The sequence below is a fragment of the Photinus pyralis genome, unplaced genomic scaffold (genome assembly GCF_008802855.1).
Source record: "Photinus pyralis isolate 1611_PpyrPB1 unplaced genomic scaffold, Ppyr1.3 Ppyr1.4_LG3a, whole genome shotgun sequence".
Taxonomy (NCBI): domain Eukaryota; kingdom Metazoa; phylum Arthropoda; class Insecta; order Coleoptera; family Lampyridae; genus Photinus; species Photinus pyralis.
Genome location: NW_022170509.1, coordinates 12,447,357 through 12,465,483, shown reverse-complemented (window position 1 = coordinate 12,465,483; position 18,127 = coordinate 12,447,357). Strand labels below are relative to the sequence as shown.

Genomic DNA, 18,127 nt, shown 5'->3' with positions numbered 1-18,127 from the left:
TTACAATGTTATATACCATTACAGTTTATAAGTCACGTGTTACTTTTTTAACAGTCAACTTTGTTTAGTTGATGTTCACATGTATACTGCTTATTTTGTCTAAATCTTATAAAATATTTTAAAATTACACCAAAAATTTCTTTAGGTATAATATATATATAGTTAATTTAAAATATGTGTTTTAAGGTAGCCACTTTTATATCAAAAATTAAATACAAAACTATGGCAATGGTACATTTAATACTCAGAACCTTAGATACTTTGCAACGGGACCCCTTCCACTTCTGCGAGTGGAATATCCGAATAAGCAATGCAGATAGCATTCTGATAAGCTACAGACAGTAGTGTCAACAGCTTTTTAAGGGAAGCGCTTTGCAAAGATTAATTGTCGTGTTAATTGCAGCGTTTTCTATCAACTGTTTTTTATATGATATGACAAGGAACGATTTCAATAACTAAGTTTCACCCTCCAAAGCTTACTTTTTTGTGCCAAAGTATGTTTTTGGATAAAGCGGAGGTTTATACTGCTTCCATGATTGGTCGTCTGCTCCTTTGCAGGGGAAGTGGTTTTCATCTTGAATTCTTCCCTCCGTTGTCGGGACCAGAATTAAAGACTGGGGACTATAGTCAATACCAGGCTGAGTGGCAACAAGCAACCAAACTCGGACAGTCCAGGGCCTCTTGGCAAATCTGGGTCTTATAAGCTTCGAAAACTGAATAAAAACCAGATTAGGAAGATTACTGGTGTCCTTAAGGGGCAGTGGTTGATCAAGTGCATAACACTGGGCTTGTGGAGACCCCACGTGCAGGTTCTGTGGCAAGGCAGATGTAACTACCGAGCATGTAGTCTGCCACTCCTTGATCAGAGACAGACATCAGCTTCTTGGTTACTTGTACTTAGCACATTTTCCATGAATTGATCAGTATTTCCTGAAAGGTTATGTAACGGATATGTTTGCCTTCACTACAAGAATCTGTGGTTATCAAATTTCAAAAATATATCTATAAATCAAAAGTTGACATTGCGCAGGTCTCATTTTTACAGTATGCGATATGCTTGTGTTTACTAGACACATCTGTGGTTACAATGACAAAGAAATATTTCCATAAACAATAAAGTTGACTTTGCGCATGCGCACATTTGATTTTTAGAATATGCAATGCAATATGCTTGTTTTTAATAGAAGCATATATCTGAGTTGACATTACGCAGTGTGCGCATGCGCACGTCTGATTTTTACAATGTGTGATATGGTTGCCTTTACTAGACATTAAAAAAATTAAATATAATAACAATAAAAAACCTCCGAACAAATTTTTGAATGGTGGTATATTTTTTATCCGGACTCAATTTTGGTTCAGGGAGGGATGGTGTACCGGAATTCAATGTGGCAACCCTACTGATCGAGAACGTTCTTTCACCGATGTCGATTATAGGCACTCAAGTCCCAGAACTTCCAGGCGTATGCGTGGCTCTCGCACGTAACAATTTTTATGAAAGCGGGTGATCCGCCTACGCCAGGAAAGGGAGGGCTCAATCCATCGCTACCGATCTCGAAGGGGCGTCGGGCTTACTTCCGGCTCCCTCAGAGGTCGATCAAGATGTCGACGAACGTCTGGCTCGTGTGGCGGTTTTTGGCTTTGACAAGGGGCCTAGGGCAGCCAACTGGTTCCTAGAAATTGCATTTATGTCAATAGATGAATCAAGTCTTATTCAATGGTTGGTGATTTGTGTTTCAGGGATCTTGTGCCTGTAAGTCTAAGACTTCAGCTCAAAGATGGCACTTGGTGATTCTAAAGGTTCCACCTCTACGAGAGAGTTGACTGTGATGAGTTTATAAGTACCGTCGAAATAGTGACTTCCTCTTGTGGTTGGCCGTGATGCTAACGCATGTCATGTTGCGTGGAGCAACCCGGACACGAACTCAATGTGCGACCATCTTCTGGTGTAGATACTGTGTACTTGCCAACAACTTATTTGAATGTTTTCAATCAGGGAGCAGCCCTGACGTTGGGCTCCTTTTCAAGAGCTCGCATGATCACAAACTGGAGGGTGTCTGATGACTGATGAGCCATTGTTGTCGAACCACATTCTGTTCCAATCCTAACTGGTATCTCACTACAGGGTTTTAGGTTTCGGTATCCTTGATCGACTGATGAGTTGGACTACTATGTGGAGTAACTGTCAGAACGTTTGGATAGACTTTTGTATTCGCCATTGGTGATGTCGCCTCTGTTGTTTGCCTACGGGGGGCTTTAGCCTAATCATTCTATGCATAAATCTAACGAGTACCGACATAATTATTTATTTAAGTACACATAGATAGATTATCAAGTCAAGTTGTATGCAAATTATAATGAAAGATATAATTTATTTATTTGTTTAAAAAATACCTAGCTTTCTACACGGGCACAAACAATTTGGTCATTTACGCCTACGCTTAGCTATGGCGCATGATACGTGGTTACTGTGGACATGGCTTCTGTTTCGCATGTTAAACTAAGCTGTCTGAGTTGACTACCGCCATTGTCTATTTAATGAATAAACAATGCTTCCGCTAAATTGCGAAGATCATTTATTAAGTAAATCGCGTAAACCACAAAAATTGTCAAGCCTACACGGTTATTCATTTTGACGCGCCCTATATATAGTTATATGAAGAGCACAGAGTATATAATACGTCAGTTCATTTTGACACATTTTTCGACTCAAAAATGTAAATGTAATTTTTGTGTGGTGCAAATATGGCGTGAAGTTGTAAATGAAATGGATCATTGATAAATGCATTTATAAAAAACTTATCAGTATGTTTAAAAAGAATACACGCAGACGAAAAATTAAATTTCGTTCTGATGGTTTCGTAATATAAGTTAAAGTGTTATCCCTTGAAATATTTATAAATAAGTAAGTAGCTGGAGCAGGCCTGAAACTTTTATTTATATTTCCAATATAAACATTTACCATAAACCCAATTCATGAGAATTATGTAATTTTTTGTTTTCTTTTTAGGTCTCAAAACTCATTTTATGATCACAAATAAGAATTAATCTTCCTTAAGTAAGTATGAGATTTACTTCGTTATTGCAATTTTCTGTATTTTGAATATTAATACAATAAGGGGCAGTCTCGAATTAACTAGTGCAATTAGTGTAAAATGTGTTATTAAAGGTTGGATAAGTAATAAAATTCTGTTAATTGGGAACAGTAAACTAATCTCATAAAAATGGCAATAAAAAGTATTGTTTAGGATTTTAACGATTTGTAAAAAAATCTGCAAAATCAGTTCACTGTGATTGATTTATCAAGAAATTGCATTCGGAAAACGAAAGTTAAAGTCATTGTTTAGATTTTATATGACCGCATTGTAGTTGCCTACCTGATAACAGTAATGGCAAGTAACGTGTAAGTGATTGGCAGTCATGCACTTACTCGTGAATTATTTTGCTTTAGTGTTGTGTATTTGGATTTAAAATTTTGCAGCAGTAAACTGTGAGTATTCGTATTAGATCATTCACACAGAACACATTTGTGGATTGTAAATTAAACGATTTGGACTGGTCATGTTCAGAGTTAACAAAGAAGAACTAGCTCTGTTTTATGTTCTTAGAAGTTGTATCGACTTCGGTGCCTTACATGGAAAAATTAGTAGGTAACAAACGTTGTTGTTGTTTACAAGTGCATACAATGTGTGAATTGCAAATCTATTTTCTTAGTCATCGTATCACCATTGCATACCTGTAGTGCTATACTCTGATTCATTCAGCTGTTAAGGAATCGAGCTGAAAGTCATTGTGAATTAACACGTTTGTTGCTTGGCAGTTTAGTTTAGTAGTGAGCAAAGCAGTGTGCGGATTAACAGAAATGACAACCGAAATGGAGTATTTTTGGGGACCTTTTCTAGCTTGCGCATGGACGTTGTGGCTGTGGTTCCTTGCGGGGAAAATGTCCTTTTGGTTCTTGACAGGTATTCTTTAAAATTATTGATAAAGAACGTCAAGTTATTACTACAAAATCCACACCCAAAAAAATTATTTACGAATTTCCTTACATTTATGATCGATGTGTTTGGATCCCTATTTTTGTTCTAAAGCGTTCGTTTATTGGTGCACCAGAAAAAGTGTTGACACGAAACAGAGTAAAGAGTTAACTTCAAATACGTAATGTTTGTCTGTTTCGGTTTGCGATTTGTTTCATAAAGATAATTTGGACATCATTGGCGTCTGCAATGAATATTTCTACACACTCCCATGATTTAGTATTTGACCAGCCAAAATGTACACAATTTAGGTTTTATTTTGCCCCTTTATCTGATTCATGTCTATTGCTTTTTGTACAGTTATTCTTATTAATTGCGCTAAGATCACGTGACTGCTACACCCTATGGTAATGGATTTTCAAATTGTGGCCTACTTAAACTTTTCCAACAAAAAAAATAAAAACACACCCTGTGCACCAACTGACACCACATTTAAAAATTGCACCAAATTTGTGCAATTTACATTATACTTTTTTCGTCTACAAACTTTGACTAGAACTTGTACTAGACGAACTTGTTAACATTTTGACAATGTAAATCCGAAAATTCCGTCCAAGTTTCTAATCTAGAAACTAGATTTGAAACTCGATCCAGACCCATTTTCCATCCAACTAACGTACTTGTCACTTGCGCACTAGCACCAAATTAGAACAAATTCCGTGCTGCCAACAACTTTATTTTTATACTCTTGAACATAACCTCAAATATAAGTCTCTTGAATTGGGTACATGTACATAGCAAAAATGAATTTCTTTTGCTTGTTATTCATGTTTGTTTCCAAGCAATTTAAATTAACCTCAAAATGTACAATATTGAGATTTGTTTTCGGAAATTGGCAGCACTGCCATTGAAACAAAAAAAGGTAAATTTAAATTTCTAGTATAGTGTCGGATCTAGTACAAGGTCTACTCAAAGTTTCTAGACGAAAAAAGTATAATGTAAATTGAGCTTTAGAGGAAAAGGTTAGTAAGCAACATTGGAGAAATTTTGGTTTTTAATTGCTGCATAAGTTGCTCTCAAGTATTCGGTGGCCAATAGGATTCTATAATTTAGGACACCCAGTATATTTTTGTATTTTCTCTCTTTCAAAAATGTAGTGATACTGGATTTCCGAAAAGTGACTGAAAACAACATTTTTGATGTACGTGTCATTTTATTAATGTTTACTACAATGCATAAATAACACTCAACAATACGGAAATGTCGCCCAAAGGCGTGGGAACATATGGGCACTGTGTATGGAAAGAATTTCAATCTTTTTTGCAGAACGGTCAGTGGTGTAGTCCTTGGCACTTGGATCTCCTGGAATAATCATTTTACTGATTTGGTGGGAGTCCACAACATCAAGAAAGTTTTCTTCTGATATCGAAGGCCTTGCTTCTCACGTGGTTTCTGGTTCCCTTAAATTTTCCGATATTACGGAACACGTGCTCCACTAAAAATATTCTCTCGCGCTTCTCTACATAGTAGCATTGAATAATTTCAGATTCTTTATTCAATGATAGTTGTCTCTAACGAAGTGAAGTGGATAAGAAATATAGTGAGTGGGAATCTCATTTCCCCCACGTGTCTGAGTGATCCAGTCCACTGGAGAATAGAACAAAAGCTTACCTAAACGTTCTTTACTGTAACTTTTTGAACACCTCCTATACACTGTGTCCGGGATCTCGGAGTTCGGAAACCACTGTAGAGGATACGAAGAGCAGAGCCGTCTTTAGGGTGGAGCGAGTGGAGCGGCCGCTCCAGGCCTCGCGCCTTAGGAAGGCCTCGCGGGAAGCTTTTACTCGCGCCAAAAAATAAGTAAAAGTTTTGGTTGAATGAAAATAATATAATAATGTGCAGATATACGTGCCTAAAATATACAGGGTGTTCATTTGAAAACTTCTCACGTCAAAAGATTTGTGTTGTCAAGGGGGACAACTTTTTAACCAAAAACTACTTCACCTTCTGCCCCCAGGGTTATTCCTTGAAAAATTTTAAATGACAAATGGTACCAAGTAATAGCTTGTTTGAAAGGTCGTTCGAAGTCCTTTATTTTGACGTTTGATTTTTTAAAATCGCTGGAATCGTTTTCGATAAAATTAGAATAATTTCCACTCTTTCGGCTAGTGTATCAACCATTTTGGCAGTAAAATCAGATAAGAATCAATAAATTAATTTTCTCTATCACAAGATTGTCACAAAGGTAACTGACCGCAAATTAAATTCTTTCTTTCCCATAGCAACAAATAAGTGTAATTTTCGTTTGTTTTTGTTTTCTATCTGAACAAATTAAGATAAACAAACATTTCAATTCACCCGCGCTCCCCCTCGATCCCTCTGGTAATCGTTGAAAAAAAAGGCCCCGAAAAAATATTTCGCTCCAGGCCTCGCATTTGCTATGGACGGCTCTGACGAAGAGGGTCAAATTAGGCAAAAGTTGCGTAATTAAAGAGTTATTATCACGTTTTAAACAAAACCAGAAAATTCGTTTTACCTTTAGTTGCCACATAGGACCATGTTGAATTCTGGGACACCATCCTTAGGTGCACCAAAATTGTGACTGTAAAAATATACTACACTCAAAAATGTATAGGTAACTTGTGTGTAATTTTCATCATTTTGACAAAAAAATTCTTTTTTTGCTGCTATTTACAACAATCGACTGTCTCAAGATAAACATGGCACCCTGTGTATAAATTAATTAAGTGACATTCAAATATAAGATTACCAAACTGGAAGTCGAAAAGTTTACCGCAACAAAACAAATGACTGCTTATGCAGGTGCAGTTGAACCCCAATAAATCCCCTGAAACGGATATTTTTTCTTATTTCTTCTTCATTAAATGGGAACATCGTCCCCAGTTGCTCTTTCGTGTTTTTTTTTAAATAAGATTTTTATCCCCTCCCTGCTCTGGTTTTTTTTCATCGGAATGTTTTTTTATCATTCTCGAATGCTTTTTTGTTTTTTTTTCTTTGTCCCCTGCTCTTTTGATTTTTAAAAAAATGGATTTAATTGGGACCCGTGGGATCTTTCTCTTTTGTTTATTTTTTAATTTATTATCCCTCTATTGTATTATATTAATTAAAGTATTGTCTCTTGCTCTTTTGGTTTTTAAACACTATACAATTTAAAATGGGCCTTTGTCGAACAGTAACAATAACTCGATAGACTGCCCTAATTTTCGGACTTGCTTTGAGGTCAAGTACGAAGTCTGTTTTGTGTGGGTCGCACACCCCTGTTATAAATAAGCTGCCTTAGCGAGCTCTAATTAAACGTGATGTTTTCATGTTTAGCGATATTTCGTTTACCATCTTATTCTGAAGTGTGTAGTATCCGAGAAGTTCTTCTTTATTCTGAGAATTTTTCAGGCCTGCCAGAGTCATGAAATTTTGTTGCCTTAAATGAAAGGGAGGGGTTAAAACGTGCATAACTTTTACATGTGCGGCCCATTTGTCTCGGATTTTGCGTACGCATGCCTTTAGTGGGTGCCACTTAAAATAGAAAGGAATTGGTTTCTAGAAACTATAACTCTCCTCTGCAACTCCTTTTCGAGATGAATGGGTGAGAGCAGGGGTAGTGTTCAGAGATTGGTTTTATCTTTCATGGTATTCAAATTAAAGGTGTTAATGAAACAGTTTTCTACCAACCACAGTCCTGTTCCTCGACCCCTTATCAAAATTGTGGAGTTGGAGAAGGAATTCGTGTTATCCTTCATGGTACTCTAATGAAAAGTCTCAACAAAAGGAATTAATTTTTATCACCCACAGTCCTAATCCTCGATTCCTTATCGTGATCTGTAATAATTTCTTATATCTCAAGAGTGAAGTATCGGAAGAGGGTACTCACAAAGAGCGATTGGGACGTTTGGAAGAAATATATTCATGGGTGATGTCAAAACTTTAAGAGCGAATATATCGAAAAGGGTGTGTCGGAGAAAGCAGTTACTCTCTGTAAGCGCTCGTTGTGTATATAAAGTAGCGGAGGGTTGCTCTCTAAACTTAATTTTTATTCAGTCTCTTTTCAAAATTTCTTGTGTTAGTATAGCTATAGATTGATGCAATTTTTATTCCAGAATTGAATTCTACATCTTTGATGATTTAGTTGAAAATGATACCAAACTTGACTTAGTACCTAAACTTGAACAGTTATTAACCTCAAATATCACCAAGGTTTACCCCCCTCCCCCTCCCCACGTGCATCAAAAATTTGGGTGGCTCCGCTCCTTATCTTAGGAACACTAAAATTAATTCTTCAAAGGTAACCTTTGGTTCAGAAAAAGCCGTGTTTGACCTGTTTATATCATGTAGAAACATATCTTCAATTTTACGAATACTCATTGTGTGTCGTCCTATAATTATTTCAAATGGGCATAAGGTATAAAGGTGAAAAATTGGTTCGATTTTGGATCAATTTAATTTTAAACTACTTAATCTTTTTAGCCATGGCTCAACTCCAAATGCAGAAGCGGGGTCGTGGCAACAATACCAGTGGTGAACCATCAAGCTCAGGTGGGACGGCCAGCGCGACAAATCAATTACCGATTATGCCAACAAGCCCCGGTACATTGACCGACGAGTTAGCGGCACTATTTGAATGTCCAGTGTGTTTCGAGATTGTACTACCTCCGATTATGCAATGCCATGTCGGACACCTTGTATGCGCAAGTTGTAGGCCGAAGTTATCTTGTTGCCCTACGTGCCGGGGAACGTTAGGTAAGTTAGGGGTTACGCAATGAAATATTTCTTTGCAATTAAATACCCTTTATCGTGATATCCTGATAGGTATATTTTATCATATACAACATTCCACATTATAAATAAAACAAATCAAATACCTATTCTCAGGTGTATGTGATTAATTTGTTAATCTACCTCCACTAATTAGATTCCATGTTCTTTGTGTGATTATCAAGAGTTGGCAGGTGGTTGTTGATGCAAGTTACATAAAGTACTTCGGCTGTGATCTAAGTGCTGCATTTCTTTTGTTTGAGTCGCCCTTCAATATATAAATTGAAAATGGAAAGTGGACCTAATGGATATTTTGTAGTACTCACACCGGACCATAGAATTGAGAGTTATAGAAGGAAGCGTACAAACAAACATTTCCAGCTCATGCTACGACGTAGAAGAGGTAGTATCCTGTTTGTTTGATTGTTTAATGTGAACAGATTTTTTGCGATCTAATGTGCACTAATAATTTAGTTCATTTAACTGTAATCTAATTTGGGCGCGGTTTTAAAGAGGTTTTCTGAAATTTAATGATGATGCATCTCTGTTTTTGCATTGAATTCATCCATTGGAAAGGATAGATCTTTTCTAGAAATTACTATTAATATAGTATAGTTGTGCTTGATAATCAAAGGATGGATGAAGGTTTTGCAGATGCGAATAGAATATCAGCAAATTAACTCGTGAAAGAGGAGTGTTGTAAATGGGCATGGATTACTCTGGAAGAGTGTTCTTGGGGATGTTATTGACAAAACAGGAGGATTTCGTAAGATCGTAAGAGTTTGAACGTTTCTTAATCAGCGCATAGGATTAACAAAATGAGAAAAGAAGCGGGTCTTATTTCTAGGGAGCTTGTACAATATTGGTGCCAGGTTCTACAAGTTGTGTTGGTAGTGAAAGGGAGAGAGAATTTCTGTGCTACCGTGAAACCATTTGTGGCTTGAGTGATTTTTCTCTAGGGCACCAAACTGGTCTCAAAAAACGCTTCCCTTGTTTTTTTTCTCTTGTCTGTAGACAAGGTTAGGTTAGTCATTAAGCTTCTATGATTACAAAAAGTAGATACTTTATTGTGTGTTGGTCAGCCTGATCTGGTGTTATAAATATCTAATTTCTGTTTACTGTCTGAATTTTTTCATTGCATTTCTTTAACTGTGAATTAATAATTTTGAGTGTAGTGTCACCTATTTGTTTTGCTTTTTATGAACTTGTTGAGTCATTAACATCGGGACTTTGTGAGGTACAACTTTTACTATTAAATAAAATTGGTGTTGGTCAGTGCTATTTCTTCGTTAAATGACATCGAATTTTTTATTTATCAGTTAAACTTAGCACAATCAATCAAACTTGCTAGATTTATCTTGTTATTTGCTCGATTTGCCTGACAATCCTGTAGAACTGGTTGCATAAGTGCAAGGGCGTACTTGTTCTGGTTGGCTGCTAGGTTAGATGTAAGATAACGTCGTTACTAAGGAAGACGTAAGTGGCCTTAGTTTGGAAATTAGATCTTTACAATAGGATAATGAGATGTTGAAGAATCGGCTTGACGATCACATGGTTGGTTTGAGCAAGAAGCTGACATAGTTGAAAAAGAGGGATGAGATCAAAGAAGAGTGGATAAACCAAGAAGGAAAGGCACAGAGGAGCAAGAATAAGGAAAGAAAAGTAACGAAAATTACAAGAGAGAACAATTCATTTTGATGGATTGATGTGTGGTAAAGAAGATGGGGGGAAAAAGTATGTGGAGAGACTGAGGTATTAGTCTGGAGCCGGATGGCGTAATAGAGGTCCCATGAGTGGGTTAATGACGCAAGGATTAAATCGAGAACAAATAATGCGTTGGTGTACGACCGTTTTTGCCAATTTACTCCCTTGTAGCGGTCCAAATGTATCGCGGATAGACGCAAGAATCTGCTGAGGATAGGCATGGCCGAGTATGCCAATTTCATTTTGTATCAGTAATTTAGTTAGTATATGAGGTGATGACAGTACAATCGGGAATTTCTTGTCTACGTGTAACGCCGGGTTTGGTAATCGCCCCTGTGTCGTGTCAGCTGATTGAATGTACTTTGAGGTTTTACTGAAGTTTCGGCGTTGAGCAAGTTGGGTTTGGCTCGAAACTCACCTTTCTGTGCCATCTTGGCTAACATTAGTAAGTAATGGTGAACCTCAATACTTGTTAAGTAACGGTTTGGCAGTTGTCAAATGCATCAAATAGATAATCCACTGAGGACCCTTGTACCACTAGACCCTTTGGCGCCCTTCCCTCGAGTAATTGGACATCGACTAATTTGCTATCAACCATTCTGTGCCATGCCACCAAGTGTTATTGACACCAAATGTTCCGGGTTATCAGCGCTCCTGACATGTAGCCACATACGAAGTTGCATTAATTCCTGAATGAGGGCTGATCTGTTTGATACAGAGGTTTGGAGTAATGCAGAATGCATATTGATCCAGTGTAGGACCACAGGAATCGTACCACAGGAAGCAGTCGTCCTTAGTTATATTTACTGTATTCACTAGTAGTAACACACCACACAACTCCAGGTGTGTAAGGCAGCAACACGCCCCTTGGCGCATAGCCGGACTGACTTTGTGGTTCAATGATAAAGTGTTGCGCTATAAATCCGGAGGTCAGGTGTTTGAACCTGGGTTGAGGTGAATTTCTCATCTGTGGCAGAGATGGGAATTGCCTTAGACCAGTTTTGAGCATTCTGCCAGTTACTCTGAATTAGGTTTTCCTGCAGTTTTCCTAATTTGTGAGGTAAATATCGGAGCAGTATAAACAACTTTAGACCTTCTGCGGAGACACCTCTAAAAAGCATTATGCGGGTCACTCTGTAATTGGGCGCAAGCCTGTTGAGGGCCCAGAACAAGAGAGGGATAATAAATAAACAAATAGGAGTTGAACAGTCACATCTCCACAGGAGTTGGTGCTACTACATAAGTACACCACAACTCCATAGGCGTTCTTGGAGGCATTGTTACAGCCATGGATTTGGGACCTTGTTAATCGCGGTATCCGAAGTATATTTAGATTGAGGAACTCACGCTGGAATTGGCGCCATGCTGTATGTATGTCAAGTGGAACGGCTTTGACCGATGATAATTAGTTTTTGGAGAATGACCTTGGCCATAATTGTGGATGGACTGAGAAGACTGGGTGGATCAAATACGCGAGCAATGTCAGATAGGATTGATCTCTTGGCCACAGTTTGCACCTCGGAATCTTGAATTATACTGAATTGCAGAGAGCCGCTTTGACAGTTCCAATAGAGTCCTAGGTATGTGGATTTGTGTTACTGTGTTGTCACCAAAGTTAACCCTCGCCAACTCCAATGCTCTGTAACAAGTCAGATGAATTGGACATCCATTTGCTAAGCGGGAATGCAGCGGAATTAAGGATGGCCGCCTAGGAGATCATCGACATAGCGGTTGGGGGCAATTGTCACTGAAGTTATTGGATTTTGGTTCAAATGTTCTGTGGACAGTTGCTTGTGACATCGGCTGGCTAAATATGAAGTCGATGTTTTCCCATAAGTGGTGGTGGTTAATTGAAATGTTCAAATGGGTTTGTCGAGGTTTTCCACCATAGAATTGGTTGAAGACATTATACATTTTATAAATGTCTGTTCGCACTAAGTATTTGTGCTGTCTGAACCGAAGGAGAAGAGGTCTTCCTGCACTATTGGTCCCGAAATTTGTATATCATTAAGGGATACTCCTGTATCTGAGGAAGCAGATCCAGCAAATACAACTCGAAGCTTTGTTGTTGAGCTCCGTTCATTTAGAACTACATGGTGTGGTAGAAAAAATGACGTGTTATCAATATTTGAGGAATTTTTAACCATGTTCCAAAGTCGCTCGTACTGACACATGAAATCAACATATTGGGCCCTGAAGGAGGGGTTTCAAGCAAATTTCCGCTTCAATGCCAACAGTCTATTCCTAGCCCTGCATTTTGACTCACACGGCTCATCCCTAAGAGGGATCCTGACCACAAACCGACTATCCTGGTTGGGATAAGTTGATGATGTAAATAAATCCTCACAAGTAACTTCATCAGGAGTTAAGGATGATCTTGGGTTAGGTACTTCTTCTGTCAGCCAAAATTTTCTAATTGTTCTCACAAGTCTAAGGACACCACAGTGGATGTACATAGGTAACAAGTGACTCAGTGGGAGTTTGCCTGCGACTACCCACCCCAATTTGTTTTTTTGGATGAGTGTAGTGGTTGGAATTACCATCAGTGGATTCCGAATATTTCGCAACAGTTACCTGCACTTTAAGTTTCTTTGATACTGAGATTTGCTCAAAATATTTATGTTCAAAATTGGCGATGATTTTGAGCTGCTCCTTGGGAAGGATTGGTCTTGTTAGGCGCTTGATGATATGATGGTGTATTCGGAATAGTTTTGGTCTTGGTCATAGGATTTGGTTTAAAGGATCGACAGGATGACGGACAGTGCTACACTTACAGTGAGCATGCAAAATTTTAATTTAGCTTGACAAAGTGGAAAAGCAAGCGGATGCAGTTGTACTCTTAGCCGAGGGAAAGTTCTTTCAGTAGTGGTAATAATTAGTGGATAGTCGAGGGTTGAGTTTCCAGTGCAAGGGATAGAAGTGTCATGGGTGTAACTATCATTTTTAACTTTCTTTTGGTGCATTTGTGGAATAGAAATGATACACAGTGAAGATTGTAAGGAAGTATTTTGAGAAAACCGACGATTTCATATTAAACTAAGATGGTACAGTAATATGTGCAAGCAGGTGTTTTAGTGGTGTACATTCGCACCCTGATTCACACAATTTTATAAAATACGTAATATTACTCACATTGTTTCCAGGCAATATTCGAAATCTGGCCATGGAAAAAGTAGCAAACAATCTTATGTTTCCATGTAAACACAAACAAACTGGGTGCAGGGTATCTCTAGGATTAAACGAAAAAGCCGAACACGAGGAGATATGCGAGTTCAGGCCTTACAGTTGTCCATGTCCAGGTGCTTCCTGTTCGTGGCAGGTACGTTTCATTATAAATACAGAGTGTACATGAAATAAAGTCAAAATCTCATAGTTTCTACAGGATTCTGTTGATAAAAATGATAACTGTAAGAAAGATGTTTACCAGATTAAGTGCTGCCGTGTAGGGATCCAAACTGGGAGATTTTTGCTGATCCTTTGGTTGAATGTACAATAGAAATGTAATTGTTTTAATTTTTTGTTGGGATTGCATAGGGACAATTAGAAAAAGTAATGGGTCATCTACAGCACGTACATAAAAACATAACTACACTGAATGGCGAAGACATAGTATTTTTAGCAACAGATATAAACTTGCCCGGCGCTGTGGATTGGGTAATGATGCAGAGTTGCTTTGGCCACCATTTCATGCTAGTTCTCGAAAAGCAAGAGAAGTGTGATGGACATACTCAGTTCTTCGCGATAGTACAGCTGATCGGGTCACGGAAGCAGGCCGAGCACTTTGCATATCGGTAATATTCATTCGCATAATCTTTTAATGTTCTTAACATTTCCATTAGACTCGAGCTGAATGGGAACCGGCGCCGTTTGACGTGGGAAGCCATGCCTCGCTCCAGTCATGAAGGTGTGGCCTCTGCAATTATGGGCTCTGATTGTCTTGTTTTTGACACGTCGATAGCTCAATTATTCGCCGATAATAACGGCAATCTGGGTATAAATGTTACCATATCCGTAGTTTGCTAAGGCAAAGTTGCATTATTTGTTAAAAGTGGGTTTATTTCGTTCTTTAATTATTCATGATTTGTATCAATACTTTCGTTTATGGCGTTTCTTAAAGACTGTTCGTCAGACCTGAGAACTGAAAGTTGCAAACGAGAACGTTTGACTGAGTAAACAAATAACAAAGCCGTTTTGCAGATCAAGTACGTAATCTCACATATGATATTGAATTGTACTTCATGTGTTGTTAACTAGTTATAGTGCTGTTTAATAAACGTAAGTTTTGTAGTGTTTTTTTAAGGTGAAAACAATCTGGTTTGTAACTTTACATGTTTTTACAATCACAATACGCCTTATTGATGATTTCTTTGTTTATACAATGGAGAGCTATTGACAGTCAGGTTCCTAACTTTTATTTCGGCTGTCATACTTATTAATTACGTACTCTTGTTCTTACATATCGGAACCTTAACCTCAACATCGTTGTTAGGGCCAAATTGGTCTTCTCTTTGCACGCTTACCCTATAATTTATTACTTATTTATGTTTTCAATTAGTTGTTTTTAATAGGAATGGTATAAGAGTCTAAGTTACTTTTGAGCAATTAACATTGCAAATGTGATAAATATTATAACATATTTTGATTTATCACTTTTTATACGTTGTTCTACATTTTAGCCAAGCTTGCAAAGATCACGTAAGTGTATTTTTACCAAAAATTTGTAATCGACATCGACTATCTCGATATTTTGCAAATTTGACTAAACTGTATTAAATTTTTATAAAGTGTCTATAACAACTCTGCGCAATTAACAACATTAGGGCATGTTTAGGCCAAATTAATTTTACCATCAGACTAATAAAAGTATTGTAAGCAAAACTTATCAGCAGCATTTCCTGTATATGCGAGTTTTTTAACAATCTTGTATCACTATTTTACGTTCTTGACACACCCTGATGAACTGGAATAACTTTGGTCTCTACTGCTACATTAGTTTTGTTTTGTTGTGCTTGTGATATACTTGTTGCGTTATGTAGAGTCCTGTTGTGAGTCTTGTAGCAATACAATACAAAATATTTGCATTTTTACGTTTCGTTTTTAGAGTTGTCCCGATTAGAAATCAATCCTGGTGTCATAAGTAGATAGTCATGAATTTATGCATTAGGTACAATCAACTAGACAATATTGCTATTTGATGGCTGACAGCTTCAATTATTTTTATTTTCCGTCTTATAATCATCAATCTAAAAGTCGCATTTTCAAATTTTACCTTCGAGTCTCTCTTTACAACCCAAATCTCACCTCGTATCCTCTTTGTCCCGCCATACAGGCTTCCAAGGTTGCTCAGATCATTACAGGTCCCCAATTTCTATACTCCAGGTCTAACAACCCTATTCATGTCTGAAGAAAACGGGGTGACTGACAGACAGATTAACATTTTTATAACGCGAATAAAACTCACATATATAGGTACTTATACTTATATGTATAAATATACTCGAAGCTTAGTTAGAGTTGTATCTATGAATAAACAAAATGATTGCCCTAAAGCAGATTTATTCTAGAGTAGATCTGTACGTACATACATTATTCATTATCTGAAATAGCGTTTGAATAATATTAAAATGCTACCAAATCGCCGATTATTATTTGGTGGCGGTCTATTAATACAAAAATAACTAATTTGTTACACATCGATTAAAGTAATATGTTCATTAATGTACATGTTGCCTTACTTAGTTACTACAAACATTGTAATAAGTGCAGACATGCATCATTACCATTGGTGACTGCGTACAGTACAGATACTCTATTTTTTGTGATAAGCTATCCATTGTATTAAGGTTATATAGGAAATTTCATTTCACTAAATATTACCAATGTATATAATTCCAAATATATTTAGGATTTACTTAATAAAAATAAAATTATGATTATTGTGTTTATTTTTTACTTAATGTACTTAACATTAACTTGTCTTATTCAGTAACAAACCATTTCGTTTCTAGTAATAAAAGGAGGACTAAGTCAATAATACAGTTATATGAGTATCTTATCTACAATAAGAACACGGCTGAAGTATATTTGTTTTTTCTTTAGCTATCGTGTTCTTATTATACTCATATAACTGACTGAACGACTGACATTGAGTCATACGTAAAGTCAATAAATACAAACTTTAATTACCTAATCCAAATGGTAATGCAACAAGGGTGTAACAAGTTGGTGTGTAGAAAAAATAATACTTGTTGCATGACACTAAAACAAACATTTTTTAGGGCATTTTACAACTCCTGTTGGAAGGCGCTATTAAGGCCACTTTCTCCATCCCTCGGCAACTACTATTGCAGTTTTCAATATATTTAGTTAGTTTTTTTTTAATTCGGTAGCTTATAGCTCTGGCACCTGAGCCAAGACTGCTAATAAAATCAAAACAAAGTCAAGGCAAACATATCGCATATTGTAATCATCAGGTGTACGTGATGCGCATGCGCATACTGCAATGCTAACTTTCATATTTATAGAAATTTTTTTGAAATTTTAACCACGTGCTTCAAGTAAAGGCAGATATATCGCATATTGCAAATATCAGATGTGCGCTTGCGCAGTGCGAACTTACTTATTTAGACACATTGCTTTGAAATTTTAACCATAGATGCTTCTGGTAAAGAAAAACATACCTCACATAGCTATGGCCTTTTGGGAAGTACTGATCAATGCATGGAAAATGCGCTAACCTTAAATCACCTTAGGGCGGAAACCTTTTTACTTGTTTTGAACTTTGGATTTCTTGTTTTTTTTTACCATCACCACTCATTCACAAAGTGTTGTGCATAATAATTAAATGCATATTATTAATAAAGAAACATTCAATCTATAAATAAACTCTTCCGATGCTGGGGGAATTCGTTCAGGTTAGGGACGGTGATCCATACCCGCAGTTATTCTGTAAAAGTGTTAAAACATCATCAGATGTTCTAACTCGGGGGCTATTATTACTATTATTATAAGCAGAGGTCTATTGGATCACTAAAAATAGTCTTTTCCTGTAGGTATTAAAATTGGCCGAAAAAATTGGATTCAAGATTACATTGCCTTTTCCTAGGGAATAATATTTCCATTATTCGCAGCACTACTGAGCACTTTTGAGCCTCCAAAAATCTCAAACGTTACGTTTCTTGTTTATAGTCGTTAGCAGCAATAAGACAAAGAGAGCCAAATGATTTTGCCTAGATTTTTTGGTATTTATTACCTACGATGTTTGTAAAAGTTTACAAAACTATAAAGGCAAGTCTAGGTTTCATGGTTTTATGGTTGCTTATAACTCTTTGGTTCTGGGTATATTTGGAAAAATTGTTTTTGGTCCTTCCATCACACTCCTGCCCGTTAAAGATGCTAATATCTTTTCCAAATGAAAAATAATACCTATTAACTGTCAACTTTGAAATGGTCCACAAATTTTATAATTCATAGGTAAGTGGTTGAATTTAGGGATATCATTAAAAGTAAGTAATGCAAATTCATGTTATAGGGGAAATTTGCCTGATTCCCAACCGCATCGTCGGTTTTTCAGTGTTGCACAATTTTTTCTTTGGTTCTCAGGTCATGGCAGTAATAGACACCCTGTATAAGAGAAGTGTACCGACTGCCATCTATTGAAGAACACTGCAAGTATT

At 37.0% G+C, this 18,127-nt stretch overlaps 1 protein-coding gene across 5 annotated transcripts; it reads left to right on the top strand.

Annotated features, from left to right (window-relative positions):
- The first annotated feature begins 2,703 nt into the window (after positions 1 to 2,703).
- On the top strand, positions 2,704 to 16,220 carry LOC116165288 (E3 ubiquitin-protein ligase Siah1-like). Of its 5 annotated transcripts, XM_031479583.1 has the most exons (6): positions 2,704 to 2,905; positions 3,011 to 3,058; positions 8,460 to 8,732; positions 13,595 to 13,770; positions 13,986 to 14,242; positions 14,291 to 16,220. In XM_031479583.1, exons 3-6 carry the CDS (start codon positions 8,462 to 8,464, stop codon positions 14,472 to 14,474), a joined length of 888 nt encoding a protein of 295 aa, XP_031335443.1. In that variant the 5' UTR covers positions 2,704 to 2,905; positions 3,011 to 3,058; positions 8,460 to 8,461; the 3' UTR covers positions 14,475 to 16,220. The 5 variants fall into 5 exon arrangements, with proteins under 5 accessions (XP_031335443.1, XP_031335445.1, XP_031335441.1 ...); XM_031479585.1 differs by lacking the exons at positions 2,704 to 2,905; positions 3,011 to 3,058 and adding an exon at positions 3,313 to 3,490; XM_031479581.1 differs by lacking the exons at positions 2,704 to 2,905; positions 3,011 to 3,058 and adding an exon at positions 3,504 to 3,646.
- The last annotated feature ends 1,907 nt before the right edge of the window (positions 16,221 to 18,127 follow it).